The sequence below is a fragment of the Saccostrea cucullata genome, unplaced genomic scaffold (assembly GCF_032062105.1).
Source record: "Saccostrea cucullata isolate Sc308-1 unplaced genomic scaffold, CSIRO_AGI_Scuc_v1 ctg78, whole genome shotgun sequence".
Lineage (NCBI taxonomy): Eukaryota > Metazoa > Mollusca > Bivalvia > Ostreida > Ostreidae > Saccostrea > Saccostrea cuccullata.
In genome coordinates this window covers 3,095-17,585 of record NW_026940638.1, presented here as the reverse complement: position 1 = coordinate 17,585, position 14,491 = coordinate 3,095, and the positions used below count along the sequence as shown (strand labels likewise).

Below are 14,491 nucleotides of genomic sequence, written 5' to 3'. Positions count from 1 at the left end.
CCAATCATAACCTTTTTACTACGGAAATGTTCGTTCAAGTTGACATCCTCATACTTTTTGTGAATGTAATTAATGTAGTAGGTTATTATATTTTATAAAAAAAATTAGCACTGAAAGATGTTGGAGTTGGAACTTATTCCCCCTCCCGAATCAATCAATTGTCTTCTTTTTGTGTTTGTGCTTGTCAAAGTAATACTTTTCAAGTTCGTTTACCCCTCCCCTTTTTTTCAAATTCGATTCTAGGTGACTGCTGTGCTAGCGATTATCGTAAATAAAAGACTGAGCATGACAAAATCAACTTGTATTGATTGAATATGTACAAGATATATCGTTTATGATGAAATTTGTGTATTTTAAGTGATTTAATCCAAAATAGTATATTCCGTTTTCCGTTCCGTTCCGCTTTCCGTTCCGCGTTTTAGCAACACCCTCTTATGAGACAGTTCGTAGGTGGAGACAGAAATTTCTGACTGGCACAGAGTCCGTCAAAGATGCAGCAAAGTCGGGTCGACCTGTGACTGTATCAGGCAAGACAAATGTCTCAAAAGTCAAGGAAATAATTGAAAGTGATGGCAGGTACACGATTCGTGATATTGCCAAAGCTGTTGGCATATCGCTATCGCGGGTGCATTTCATTTTGAAGCGTATTTTGAAAGTACGAAAGATTTCTGCCAGATGGATACCCCATATATTGATAGATAACCAAAAAACAGGTACGAATACAAACCGCTAAGCGACTGCTAAAAATGTTTCTAAACTTCAATCAAAGACAATTTGCACACATAGTTACTGGTGACGAAACATGGGTTCGCTATTTCGAACCAGTAAGAAAAGTTGGAAACAAATTATGGCTAACCAAACACGGTAGAAGGCCTGTAGTTGCCAAAAGGACAATGAGAGCAAAGAAGGTCCTTTATTGCATATTCTTTTCTTGTGATGGTTTAGCCGTACAAATTCCGGTGCCGAAGGGCAAAAGTGTTACAGGTCGGTATTACCGAGATGTTGTACTGAAAAAGCTCAAGAAATATTATCAGAAACGACGTCCTGTGTCGGGATTTAGGCATGTTCGCCTCCTTCATGATAATGCTCCATCACATACATCTGAGCTTGTGAAGCAATTTTTGAAGTCTGAGAAGGTTACCGTCTTGCCACACCCACCATACTCTCCGGATCTATCACCATGCGACTTTTTCCTTTTCCCAAAACTTAAGTTCTTATCTGGTCGTCGATACAAGTCCCGACAGGCCCTTGGCTCAGCCGTCAGTCAGTGCATCAGAGGTATACCTAAATCAGCGTACCGTGACGCATTTCAGAAATGGATTCAGAGATTAAAATTGTGTATTTCAAATCACGGAGAATACTTTGAAGGGATGTAATGTCCATTTGACTATTTGAATCGAATGCTTTTGAGATATCGTACAATACACAATACATATCGAACAACCCTCGTACAATCAATCAATCAATCAAATCCCAAGTACAGAGATATATATAAAACCTTGCAAAAAAGATACACACCCCACCATCTTTACTTTGCCCCTAGAATATATAAATTGTGCTGTTTTCCAAGGAGTGAATCACACAAAATTTCAAGATGATTATTTAATTGAAAACAACACAAATGAATGGTATACTTAAACCTCAAACTCAAACTTGTATATGGACTGGTAATGGAATGTGGACATGGGTTTATTAAAACCTGTTAAACTATCTTATTCTAGAGTTTTGCCTTTGATTGGGGAAACTGCAAGAAACTACTTTAGAAAAAATATTTTGTTTATTTTTCATCTTAAGTGTAAAATATTTAAAACTAAGTTTATATATATTATAGTTAAAATATAGATAACGGCGTCTTTGGCTTAATCGGTAACACGTCGGACTGACAATCTCGGGGTCGTGAGTTCGATCTCCGGCCTGTGCTTTCTCGGATTTTCTTCAGAATGAGAAGCCTTGCACTGTTTATATAATAGTGTTGATCTTTGCATGCACTATGCCTAAAAATCGGTGCACGAGCCGAGTGGGCGCTGTCAGATTTTCTTCAGAAAGAGAAGCCGTGCACTATTTCGGCATACTTAAGCTAAATAAATCCTTGAAACACTGCGAAAATAGTTGGGTATTGATTATAGAGAGAAAAACTGACAAGAAGCAATTTATTAGATAAGATGTTAAATGTTACAAAAATTTATTTAAAACATTTACAATTGGAGAAAAAAAAATCATTGATATAGCATTCAGTTGGACACTTCGATTTATCCATTATTATTTTTTTTTTTGCGATTTTCAATGAACAATTATCAAAAATGATGTACATATGTTGACCCAGTCTGTCCCAGTGACCACAAAAGCTAAAGGTACCAAGCGCGTCTGTTTAAAATTCAAAGTTTAACATAAACCTCACCTAACAACTCAAGCAATATGAAAATCAGGCAATTTAAGCTTTTCAACAACCTCCCATATTTCTACATCATTATTTCAGTATCTTCTTCATCTGGTTTGAAATCATGTATTCCACCTGATTTGGTATTTTAAATAAGGTAACTTTAACCCAAGGCAAGCTTCTTACCAGAAAGGTGATTCTTTAAGGATCTTAATAATCTCATTAGAGTAAGACTAATTCTTTGTTGTCAAAATGATTTGACAATCCATGACATGACAATACAACTTATGTTCGGGCGTATTTTGACTGGCATGTTTGTTTCCTACGAACTGAAAGCCAGTTTTTCATTCAGATAATGATAACAAAATACTTTGTTAACATGATTAATACAAAGTCCTCAAAGTTGGTGTAACCGATGAGTTCTTTTTCTGTTCCTCCGAGACATTGGAATTGATTAACTTTAAAGCGGCCATACTAGAATAAACTGAAAATATATGAAAATGATTGAAGCAAGTATAGATAAAAGATTTACAAATCTTTGTATCACAATGAAACATTATTCAAGATCAAAAGTCCATAAAACAATACAAAGTCGGTGTAGAGCAAAAAGGGGCCTCCAAAACATCAGAGGTGGGATCAGGTGCCATGGAGGAGTGAGCATCCCCTGCCGACCGGTCACACCCGCCGTGTGCTCCTTGTCATGATCGAGAAATAACGGAAAAGTCTGTCGTTATTTCAATGTATAAATAAAGGACTAACAATTGGTATAAAAACGTCAATTAGCATTTAACTCAATGATAAATTGTATTTGCTGACAAGGTCATTGTATCGACCATAGAACGTAGGAAATGATAACTTTAAACGAGACTGTTGTTATTCATGTTTCATCAACTTCTTCGTCAATAACCGATCTGTAGGGTGGGTAATATGTGTAAAGAAAACGTGTATAAGAATAAATTGAAAGTGAACTTAGAAATGCACTCTTCTGTTGATGATTGTTTTAGATATTCGTTCAATATACTTTTAATGTTCCTATATTTCTTATGAACTGTCAAGCAGAAACTGGTACATTTATACACTTACCCCTTTAAAAAATTCTTTTTCCCGTACTGGTAAGAAAAGCTTTGGTTAATATTGCTGAGAAATAAAATTTAAAAGTGTACTGTACATTAAGATTTTCTTAACTGTTTTCCATGAATGTCTTTTAACATTTCACAGTCTTCTGGGAACTGTGTTGTTGTTTTTTTTTTGTTGTTGTTGATTTTCTTTCTATATATATATATATATATATATATATATATATATATATATATATATATATATATATATATATATATATATATATATATATGTGTGTGTATATATTACCATGGTTACTGACACACAGGGCAAAGTATATTATCAATGACTTTTATCTATTCTCTGGAGATAGTGGACGTTTTGTAAAACTGGAATGTGTTGTCTCTTCCTTAGTGTACTTGTGGCAGAATCTTTTTGACATGCAGCAGATAGTAATCTTCTCTCTCTCTCTCTCTCTCTCTCTCTCTCTCTCTCTCTCTCTCTCTCTCTCTCTCTCTCTCTCTCTCTCTCTCTCTCTCTCTCTCTCTTTCTCTGAGAAATGGCTCTCTATAGAGAAAAATCAAGAGATAAAACCTTATTTCATTTTTAGTTGAAAATATTATTTTAAGACATATTTTCATAAATAAAACATGGTGCATGGTATGGTGATTGATGAAATAACTGGAGACTAAATTCAAAAGAAATTCAACCCTATCTTATAGCAGACTTGCACAGAGAAATTAAAAAAAAGAAATTGAAAATGTCATTTGAAACCGATGAATAGACTTTAGCAGTGAATGGTTCTATTCGTTTTGTGCAATATGATGCTATATACCGGGCAGTGATCACATAAAAGATGAAGTATCTCAAACATAATTTCAAATTTTCTTATGCGTATCATATATTTTTTTCAGTCACCAAATTAAATTGTGACATATTGTAAGAGTTCCTATAAGAGATAACCCTACGAAAGAAACATGTAAAGTACATGAATATATTCATAACTAGTTTTAAGTGGATTGAAATATTAAGATGACATCATTGGATTAAAAATTACCATGTACCCGTAGAAAAAGACAAGATCAAAATTGGAGTAAAGACATATCCTTTTGACTGAAACACAGCATGATAGTTAATTGACAATCAAACGTGTGAAGAAAAAATTAAATATAAAAAATTCTTTTCACACTTTTAAAAATGTTAAATATTGAATTTAAAAATAAAAAAAATGATCAGCTTACGTAAAAGCTCCATTTGAAAATGTTTGGCAAACTATGTCTTACAAATTTAGCAAACTTTGATAATAGTTGCAATATCACTGTTGAGACCCATGTGATACGATTGCAAAATTCAACATTTTTGAAAACTACTACTTGTAAGAATGGTATTTCAGTGCTGTTTCGTCATAAAGACACACTGTTTTTTGTTTTTACTTGTCAACATACTTAATGAATCGTCCTCACATGCATTTTTCTCATGTTTAACTTTCCACTTCCGCCACCGGAATTGCACACATCATCAGAATTGGTGAATAATAATTCGTAATGATTTTATTTGATTTTAGTTCGATTTGTGGTGTATATAAAGGCATCCCTAATCACAACCGATCACAGTCTCGGCAAGCACCCTAGAAAGAAACATCAAACAGGTATTCTCCGCTTTCCATAAGCCTTTGTACTTGTATTGACCAGTTTAGTTGGAATGACATCAATGATTAACTTTTAGGTGAAACTATTTCCAAGCAAAATCCTGGAAAATATTTCATTATTCTTTTTTAGGGTTCATAATTGTTATAATTTGAAATCTTCTTTTCCCTTTTAGATCAACATGCTGAAAGAAGTTTGTTTTCTGCTTTTGGCTACATATGTGGCTGCCACTTATAACACTGGTAAAATTATAACTTATTATTTTTGCTTTAAATTTTTTATTTGAATTTCTTTTTTAATATTTTGATAAATTTGATCGAAAAAATTAAATATAATTTACAGGCTATCCTTCAATTCCTTCATACCCATCCTATCCCAGCTACCCTCCCAGTGGTGGATACAGGTATATAGTGTACATCCAATACCTCTACTACCTGTACGTTATTTACGGACCCAATTCCGTCCAGTATCTCCAATACTACCGATACTTGGTCCGACTTCATATCATTCCTCAGGGATTCAACTTCGCACGTGGTGGTTTCCCAGGTGGTATCGGTGGTTTCCCTGGCGGTATTGGTAGATTGCCGGGTGGCAGTGGTGGTTTTCCAGGTGGTATTGGTGGTCTCCCTGGCGGAATTGGTGGATTCCCGGGTGGCAGTGGTGGTTTCCCCGGCGGTATCGGTGGATTCCCGGGTGGTAGTGGTGGTTTCCCTGGCGGTATTGGTGGTGGAAGTCAAATCATAGGGGGTGGTAGCGGTATAATCCCTATCGGAGGAGGATCTATCCCAAGTGGCGGATTCCCCTATGGAGGTGGAAATCTAGCTGGTGGCCAGCCCCTTGGTGGCGTTGGAGGAGGATTCCCTTCTGGTGGTAGTGGATTTCCTCTCAGTAGCGGAGGAAGCTCTTTCAGTGTCTCCAGTGGTAGTTCCTTCCAAAGCAGCGGTCTTGGAGGTGGCTTTGGAAGTGGCCTGGGAGGCAGTTTAGGTGGTGGATTAGGAGGTCTCAGCGGTAATCTGGGAGGTATTGGCAGTGGGCTAGGAGGTCTTGGCGGAGGTCTAGGAGGTGGATTTGATGGCCTTGGAAGCGGTATCGGCGGAGGATTAGGAGGAGGTCTGGGTGGTGGCCTTGGCGGTGGATTCGGAGGAAGAAAAAAGCTTGGTAATTCTCTTGAGCTTAAGTAGCTTTTAGAAAAAAATACTTTTTTAAAAAGAAAATTCATCCACAATATATATTAAGCATTACTGTTTTACTTTTTCAGGCTATTACTGAACTCTCTTCTGACTGACCAAAATGGATTTCCTGCTGGATGTTGATTTTATTGTATCATGATATATTTGTTTGGTTAAGAAATAAACAGAGGATGCAAATGACATGTTGTATTGTCCTTAATCTTAAGACAAACATATTCAAAAATAAAATCATTTAATGTTTCAGAGAGTAACTTGAAAGTGTAACTTCATAAAAATCTTTACAAACAAAGATACATAGTTGGTTCCAGTAAATGCTCAACCACGCCTCTTTCTTTACTCCTCACGTAGATATTAACAGAGGTAAAGGAGAAACTTCAAGGACTGTGCAACAGTATATTCAAGAAGTGGTGTAAATCTGATGTGGATACTTAAAAGTTCCAAGGAACTTTTTGGACAATTTAAAATCAAAAGGTTTTGCCAAAATCAATAGCTTAAAAACTTACGACTTTTTAACTTTATACACAACCATTCCCCACGATAATTAAGGTCGAGGCTTTTTGATATTATGGACAGCTGAATATTCAATAAAAATGGAACTCGTAAATTTACTTACTTGGTCATTGGTCATTTGCAAAACTATTTTGTTAGAAATATTCTTATTGTACCAACAATTACTCTTAAGTTGACATCAAAAAGATGCTTGATTTTCTGATTGACAATATCTATGTGATTTTTGGAGACCAGGTCCATTGGAATCCAATGGGTACCAATTGCGCCCCGTTATGAGCAGACCTATTTTTGTATTCATATGAAGCAGTGCGCTCTACGTATGAACAATTTCTTAAACGAGATACATTATTGACAAACAAGTTGATAAAACAAGAATATCAGGAGTCTAGTATAAAAACATCATTTCGTAAGTTCTGTGGTCGATACAATTACCTTGTCAGCAAATATAATTTATCATTGAGTCAAATGCTAACTGACGTTTTTCAGACCAATTATTAGTCCATTATTTATACACTGAATTGACGACGGGTTTTACCGTTATTTCTCGATCATGACAAGGAACACAAGGCGGGTGTGACCGGTTAGCAGCGGATGCTCACTTCTCCATGACACCTGATCACACCTCAGATGTTTTGGGGGCAAAACTATTTTGTATTGTTTTATGGACTTTTAATTTTGAATACTGTTCTTTATCTCAATATATTTCACCTTGTTTTTATATATTTAAAATTTTAAGAACTTATATTTTTTGAGAGTATAAATTAATATATTTTCGTACAACATATTCACGATGATCAGTCTACTCTAAACATTATAAAAAGACAGTTATAAAATATGTAAAATTTAGGAACACTATTCCAGCTTAAAAGTCTAGAAAATAATACAAATCAGGAGCAGGGCAAACATATATCTCTAAAAAAATTAGAGGTGGAATCAGGTTCCATGGGGAAGTGAAAATCCCCTGCAGATCGGTCATACCCACACGTGTGCTCATTGTCATGATCAGGAAATATCGGAAAAGTCCGTCGACAGTTCAGTACAGATTCATTAATGAGCTAACAATTTGAATGAAAAACGTCAGTGAGCATTTGACTTAATTATAGATTGCACATGTACTTGCTGACAAGCGAACGAAATGATGACTTTAAACGAGACTGCTGAAATTCCTGTTTCATCAACTTGTCAATAACCTGGCTTACTTTACTTATACATAGAGCATGCTTTTGCGTATTGAATCAAATGAGAGATATAAACCCCATATGCAGTTGATAAGGGTATAATTTTCCATAAGTAAGGAGAGTTGACGATTAAAACGAGTCAATAACCTGCCTCATTTTATTTATACATAGAGCATGCTCTTGCGTATTGAATCAAATGAGAAATATAAACCCGTATGCAGTTGATAAGGGTATATTGTTTCATTAGTAAGGAAAGTTGACGATTAAAACGAATCAATAACATGCCTCATTTTATTTATGCATAGAGCATGCTCTTGCGTATTGAATCAAATGAGAAATATAAACCCGTATGCAGTTGATAAGGGTATATTGTTCCATAGGTAAAGAAAGTTGACGATTAAAACATTAAAGCTGTCAAGGTTATCATAAAGCTTGGTTATTAGATAACTATTAACGTCTTTCTCTGGTAAAATTTCCAGATATAAAACAGATGTGCCATGCTCTGTGGTATCTTTTATTTCACGCTCACAGGGATATATCTTGTCGACACAAGAATGGCAAAAATATTGTTAATTGACGAAATGTAATTGATATATCTATATGCCAATTGGAGGCCACAATGTGTATATTTTTCTTTTCAAATACAAGATTTTGAACAAATTCTGTCTCATATCAATGCATATATCGGTCTGGTAATGTAATTAAACCATTTACAGTTGGAGAAAAAATATTGATATAGCCTTCACTTGAACATTTCGATGGATCGATATTTTTTGCTTACAATTTTCAATTAACAATTCTCTAAAATGATGTACATCTATTGACTCGATATGCTCCGGTGATATCAAAAGTAAACAAGTCATAAGGTCTAGCATCTTCGTTTTAAATTCAAGGTTTTACTTGAATCCCGTATAACGACAAAAGTTATATGAAAACGGGATAGGGATTTTAGCTTTTCAATCGACACTCTCCCCTTAATATGTAAAATTATTTCAGTATCTTCTTCATATAGTTTAAATCACATATCCCATCTGGTTTGGTTTGCTGAAAAAGATTACTTTTAACCCGTGGCGAGTTCCTGACTAGAAAGTTGATGTTGCAAGGCTATCAACAATCTCCTTAGAATATTGGTTATTCTATGTTTGTTAATATGAGTTAATAATACATGACTTGACAATACAACTTATTGCTGGATCGTATTTTGACTGGCATGTTTGTTTCCTACGAACTGACGGCCATTGTTCTTATTCAGATATTGACAACGGAATAATATGTAAACATGATTAATAAAAAGACCTCAAGCTGGGTGTAACCGATAAGCAGGTTTTTTGTTTTTGTTTTTGCTTTTTTTGTTTGTTTTGTTTTGTTTTGTTTTGTTTTTTGCTCCACCAAGACATTGGAATTGATTTAAAGCAGCAATGCTAGGATAAGCTTTGTCAGTCAAAAGAATCTAGAATATGGATGAAGTCAGTTTAGAAATTGATTTACGAATCTATGCATCTAGAACGATTTGTTGGGTGGGTAAAGGTGTGTAACTTTTAAGTGGCCACTAATCATTAGATTTATACACGTAGATAAGAATATTCAAAGTTTTCTATTAAACTGAAAGTGAACTTTCTATTATCTGTTCATTTCTCTACTCATGAAAAAAAACCTATTTTGCAAACACAATTACTTGAAATATTTTAAAATAATTGTTAAGAGAGCTTTCAATAAATAATGTACACGCTTTTCAATTATTTAGTCGTTAAAACACATTCAACATTTTTTATCATTTTTCGAAATATGGAAAATGACCTCTCAGTTTTTCACTAAGCTTTTTTTTTTTACTTTCGTCAAACGTTACTTAAAAACAGTGTTTTTTTTAAAAAATGTGCTACTCCTCCAGAAATGATGAATCTATCATTATTTAAGAAAATTGCATATAAATCTCTCTTTGTGCTCTTGCAATTCTTTGCCCTTGTCAGACCTTCGCTGTTTTTATCAAGTCCAACTTATGGTAAATTTTGTTTTGAGGGTTTTAAGCAATAGATTCAAGTTCTATTATCTGGAATATCAAACACAATTACTGAATTTTAAAATAATTGTTAAATTTGGCAAAGTTTTCACAGTATGGATAAGTTTTTATAATTTTTGTGTAAACTACTCCCGAAATGATGTCTATCATATTTGCTATGTGTCTGAAAGTCAATTATCAAATATTGTTATAATTTTTGTCGGCAGTAACGGTACCCATTTTTGATGCCCATTCAATAATCTTTTATCATTTTTTATCATTGAAATTCACCTGCTCATTTGTCTATAAAATAGGCATTGGTTGCTGTAAATGTCACATATTTCAGTGAATATTTCTCTGGGATTTTTAAGAAGTTTTACAGCAGCTTTAATGAAGTTTTTATTTTCACTCTAGTTTACTTATTCTTTACCATTCATTTATAATGCAGTGTCTCGAATAGCCCTTGTTTTCCAGCTTCTCACAGTGAAACTATGTGATGAAAAGTGGTCACATAAACTGTCAAAAATTCATTAAAGATTAAATAATGAGAGAAAGTCAAGCTTACTGTCATATGATATCTTTATTGTATGTCATACAGTTCAAAACATTATTTATTGAACATCCCTCATAAACGAAATTATTCGAAGAAAAACGCTACAAATAATTATACTTTCTTTAATTTATAAACAGCCAAAAATTAGATGATTTTTTTTGTCTCATTACTTTTTGAAAAGTCCGTAACAAATGATAATTTTTAATGACTGATACTCAGTATGTTCTACAGCTGGTTGAATTATGTTTGAAATCGAGAAAAGGACAAGGAATAGAGTTTATTAATTTTTTTGCTGTAGTTATCTTTTTAAAAACTGTATTAAAATTCAATTTTTGCAAGAAAATAATTAATAATTAAACAAATACATATATTTTTTCATTATTTATTTTGCACTTGACCAATGAATCGAATTCTTTTCAGAAGGAAATATTATCACAAACATTATATAAAAAAATAAAAGAAGGTACATTTGTAATATCAATTATCAGGTGATATATAAACATCATTTATAATTCTTACAATCTTCATACTCTTAATCCGTATACATATCATATGTTAAACTGATTTCAAGCGTCGCCTATAGTTTTCATTGCGTAAAGAACGACGCACTCCACTTTTAATTTTGACACTAAGATTTAGAGTCAAAACAGTAACATGCATATATAAACAATTAATAAAAACCACGTGTGACATTTAATTTCCAAACAGACTTTAAGATTCCGAATAATGTTTACTCGTCCAAAATTGTTAATTTGTAAAATTTGAGAACAATTGAAATGGATTCATTAAGATAGCAAGGTTGAAAATAAATCTTTACTCGACGAATATGGTCTACCTTATTTTTCAAAAATCTCCAATAAAGATCCAAAAAGCAAATTCTCAATATTTAGCGTTAGTGTCCGATTGAAAGGTTTTTGTAGAACAAAACCACAGCCTACACGCCTTCAGGTTTACTTGAACGGTTAATCTTTGAATCTTCCAATTCTTCACTTCCTTAACGTCTGCAGTTATTTCCGTGTGATACAAGAAATTTGGTTGCGAAATTCAAATCTTGTAATTTTATGAAGAGTAGTCATTTTATTGTCATTGCATAATTTAGACATAGCTTGTATTTGTCTTTACATGTCAGGACAACCAAATAATTGTTCGAACATGCAGTTCTTTGATATTGATATTTAACTTTCGCGTTTAACATTGCAAAAATCATCAAAATCAATCAATAATTGTTTTTGACGACCATCTGAATGGTTGTTCTAGAGTATATAAGGACACCTTACTTTTAGACTAATACAGTTTAGCCCGAAGTCCCAGAGAAGAAACAACACAAAGGTAGCTTTTCAATTTTACTTTTCCTTTAACATCATTTTAATCTTTCTTTGCATTTGAATCCTATTCTTTTCTTGTGCAATCTTTCTAAAGAATTTGAAATTTTTCTTTTTCAGAATTACTCTGTTTATTTCTCCGATCAACATGCTGAAGGAAGTTTGTTTTCTGTTGATGGCCACATACGTGGCAGCCACTTATAACATTGGTAAAATTATATCAGTATATTTAAATAAATGATTTTTAGTCGCAAAAATAAATTTGATTTTATAAAAAAAAATCTAAATTTGTATCTTTATAGGCTATCCTACAATTCCATCATACCCCACCTACCCCTCCGGTGGATACAGGTACATCGTCTACATCCAATATCTTTACTACCTTTACGTCATATATGGACCCACCTCTGTCCAATATGTCCAGTACTACCAGTACTTGGTACGACTGCATATCATCCCTCAGGGATTCAGGTTTGGAGGTGGTGGTTTCCCGGGCGGTATTGGAGGTGGAAGTCAAATAATAGGAGGTGGTAGCGGTATAACTCCTATCGGAGGAGGATATATCCCAAGTGGTGGATTTCCATATGGCGGTGGAAACTTAGGTGGTATTGGTGGTATTGGTGGCATTGGAAGTGGCATCGGTGGTGGTCTTGGCGGCATTGGAGGATTCCCATCTAGTACTGGAGGAAGCGCACTCAGTGTCTCCAGTGGTAGTTCATTCCAAAGTGGCAGTCTCGGAGGTGGTCTTGGATTAGGAGGTTTGGGTGGATACGGAGGTCTCGGAGGAGGTCTTGGTAGCGGCCTTGGAGGTGGTCTTGGAGGACTCGGAGGTAGCCTTGGAGGAATTGGAGGTGGTCTTGGAGGAATTGGAGGTGGTCTTAGTGGATACGGAAGTGGTCTTGGAGGACTCGGAGGTAGCCTTGGAGGAATTGGAGGTAGCCTTGGAGGAATTGGAGGTGGTCTTAGTGGATACGGAAGTGGTCTTGGAGGACTCGGAGGTAGCCTTGGAGGAATTGGAGGTAGCCTTGGAGGAATTGGAGGTGGTCTTGGAGGAATTGGAGGTGGTCTTAGTGGATACGGAAGTGGTCTTGGTGGACTCGGAGGTGGCATTGGAGGTGGTCTAGGTGGTCTTGGCGGCGGACTCGGAGGTGGTCTAGGTGGAGGTCTAGGTGGCGGCTTTGGAGGCGGCGGCTTTGGAGGCGGCAAAAAGCTAGGTAATTTATCTTTGTACGATAATAAATAATAATTAATCAATTAGAAAATAATAATTTAAAGAGACATCTGTTTTAGTATGATTTTTTTCCATTTGCAGGCTACTACTGAAATACCCAGGGACTAACTGAGATCTGATTTCGTGTTGGACTTTGATTGTGTTTATAATTTTTCATAATTGTTAGGTTACGGAATAAACAGATAAAACTTAATTTTGTTATGCTTCGTCTCTTACAACGATAAAAGGGAAAAAACACAAATTCATATACACTAGAGTCGCGAAGTAAGGAGTTGATCCTTACGTTTTGGGTTCGAATCCCACTGTGGGACGTGGAGACAGGTCCTGCGAATGAGACCTATAAAACGAGGTCCCGTGTCGCAGTAGATGATGGCACGACAAAGAGTTCTCTCTGTTCAATTGCCCTGAGTGCCGAGTATAGGACATAAATCGTAGCTGCCCTCTGGCAAGTAGTGGTGTCTCCATATGATCGAGTGAAAAATTCTCGAGAAGGACGTTTAACAACGTACAAACAGGCAAACAGACACAACTTTATAAGATTGAGTATCGTTGAAAAAAATTATAATGCTGAAAATTGTTAAAATCTAAAAAAAAAAACGATCAATTTTTTCTACAAATACAGTAATTTTACTTTTTTTTAAATTTCAAATCTTCATACAAGAATTATTTTTTTACGCTAACTTTAAAAGATCCTTAACTTAAAATGACCGAAAGTCTCCGATGAGAACAAGAGTTTTTGGTGAAAAATCTCTTGTAAAGGGATGGGAAACTCTTAATCACTTCCATCATTTCATATCTGAATAAAATGATAAATGTTAAATGTTCAAAAAGATTTTTCTTAAAGCTTCGAGTAGCTCAAGGAAAAGTTGACCATACTCTGAAAACAGATCATTGATCTGAATCATAGATTACATTCGCAACAACTGAAAAAAAGGTAATAATTGTTGATTTGTAATACATCGAACTACCAGATTTTGATGCAACTTATCTCATCACTAAAAAAAAAACGAAATTTAAAACATTCCCATGTGTACACAGGGACATGTATGTGAGAAAAGCACCACACATTCGAAACGAAACAGGCCCAGTTCTGCATTACCAACTTTGAAGGTATAGTATAATGTGCTTTAATTTCTGATACGTAAAAACATTGTTCGGTTATGACTCATCCCTGGTCTACGTTGAGATAGGTATTAGCTTTCATGTCCATGGGATGTAACAGACAACTGAGATTTTCTGTTATTTTCTTTGTTAAAAGAGAGAAAAGGTACAAATGTTGTTCGATTTTGACTTGAATTACTTATTTTTTAACTAACTTTCTTAGGGGTTTTTCCTCACACGTTTTATTGATATTTTCTTTCTTCAAATTATGTTGGGGTTCCTCATTAATATTAAAGTAAAATTTTTTTGGAGACCATGTTTTCCAAAA

The 14,491-nt window shown here is 34.7% G+C and overlaps 2 protein-coding genes across 4 annotated transcripts; both read left to right on the top strand.

Annotated features, from left to right (window-relative positions):
- Positions 1-5,058: 5,058 nt before the first annotated feature.
- LOC134255857 (uncharacterized) lies at positions 5,059-6,450 on the top strand. Its single transcript, XM_062738424.1, has 4 exons — positions 5,059-5,084; positions 5,258-5,324; positions 5,425-6,240; positions 6,341-6,450. Exons 2-4 carry the CDS (start codon positions 5,264-5,266, stop codon positions 6,349-6,351), a joined length of 888 nt encoding a protein of 295 aa, XP_062594408.1. The 5' UTR covers positions 5,059-5,084; positions 5,258-5,263; the 3' UTR covers positions 6,352-6,450.
- Positions 6,451-11,812: 5,362 nt separating this feature from the next.
- Positions 11,813-13,255, top strand: LOC134255856 (uncharacterized). 3 transcript variants are annotated; one of them, XM_062738422.1, is made up of 6 exons: positions 11,813-11,838; positions 11,952-12,040; positions 12,134-12,574; positions 12,608-12,640; positions 12,683-13,045; positions 13,144-13,255. In XM_062738422.1, the coding sequence occupies exons 2-6, from the start codon at positions 11,980-11,982 to the stop codon at positions 13,152-13,154; spliced, it is 909 nt and encodes a 302-aa protein (XP_062594406.1). In that variant the 5' UTR covers positions 11,813-11,838; positions 11,952-11,979; the 3' UTR covers positions 13,155-13,255. The 3 variants fall into 3 exon arrangements, with proteins under 3 accessions (XP_062594406.1, XP_062594407.1, XP_062594405.1); XM_062738423.1 differs by lacking the exon at positions 12,608-12,640 and having other exon boundaries at positions 12,674-13,045; XM_062738421.1 differs by having other exon boundaries at positions 12,608-13,045.
- The last annotated feature ends 1,236 nt before the right edge of the window (positions 13,256-14,491 follow it).

What these genes read in the sequence shown, in the direction of transcription:
- LOC134255857 (XM_062738424.1), top strand. Translation starts at nt 5,264, where the DNA reads ATGCTGAAAGAAGTTTGTTTTCTGCTTTTGGCTACATATGTGGCTGCC. An exon ending in GGCTGCCACTTATAACACTG is followed by an intron (nt 5,325 to 5,424) that starts GTAAAATTATAA and finishes TATAATTTACAG; the next exon opens with GCTATCCTTCAATTCCTTCA.
- LOC134255856 (XM_062738421.1), top strand. Translation starts at nt 11,980, where the DNA reads ATGCTGAAGGAAGTTTGTTTTCTGTTGATGGCCACATACGTGGCAGCC. An exon ending in GGCAGCCACTTATAACATTG is followed by an intron (nt 12,041 to 12,133) that starts GTAAAATTATAT and finishes GTATCTTTATAG; the next exon opens with GCTATCCTACAATTCCATCA. An exon ending in AAGTGGCAGTCTCGGAGGTG is followed by an intron (nt 12,575 to 12,607) that starts GTCTTGGATTAG and finishes GTGGATACGGAG; the next exon opens with GTCTCGGAGGAGGTCTTGGT.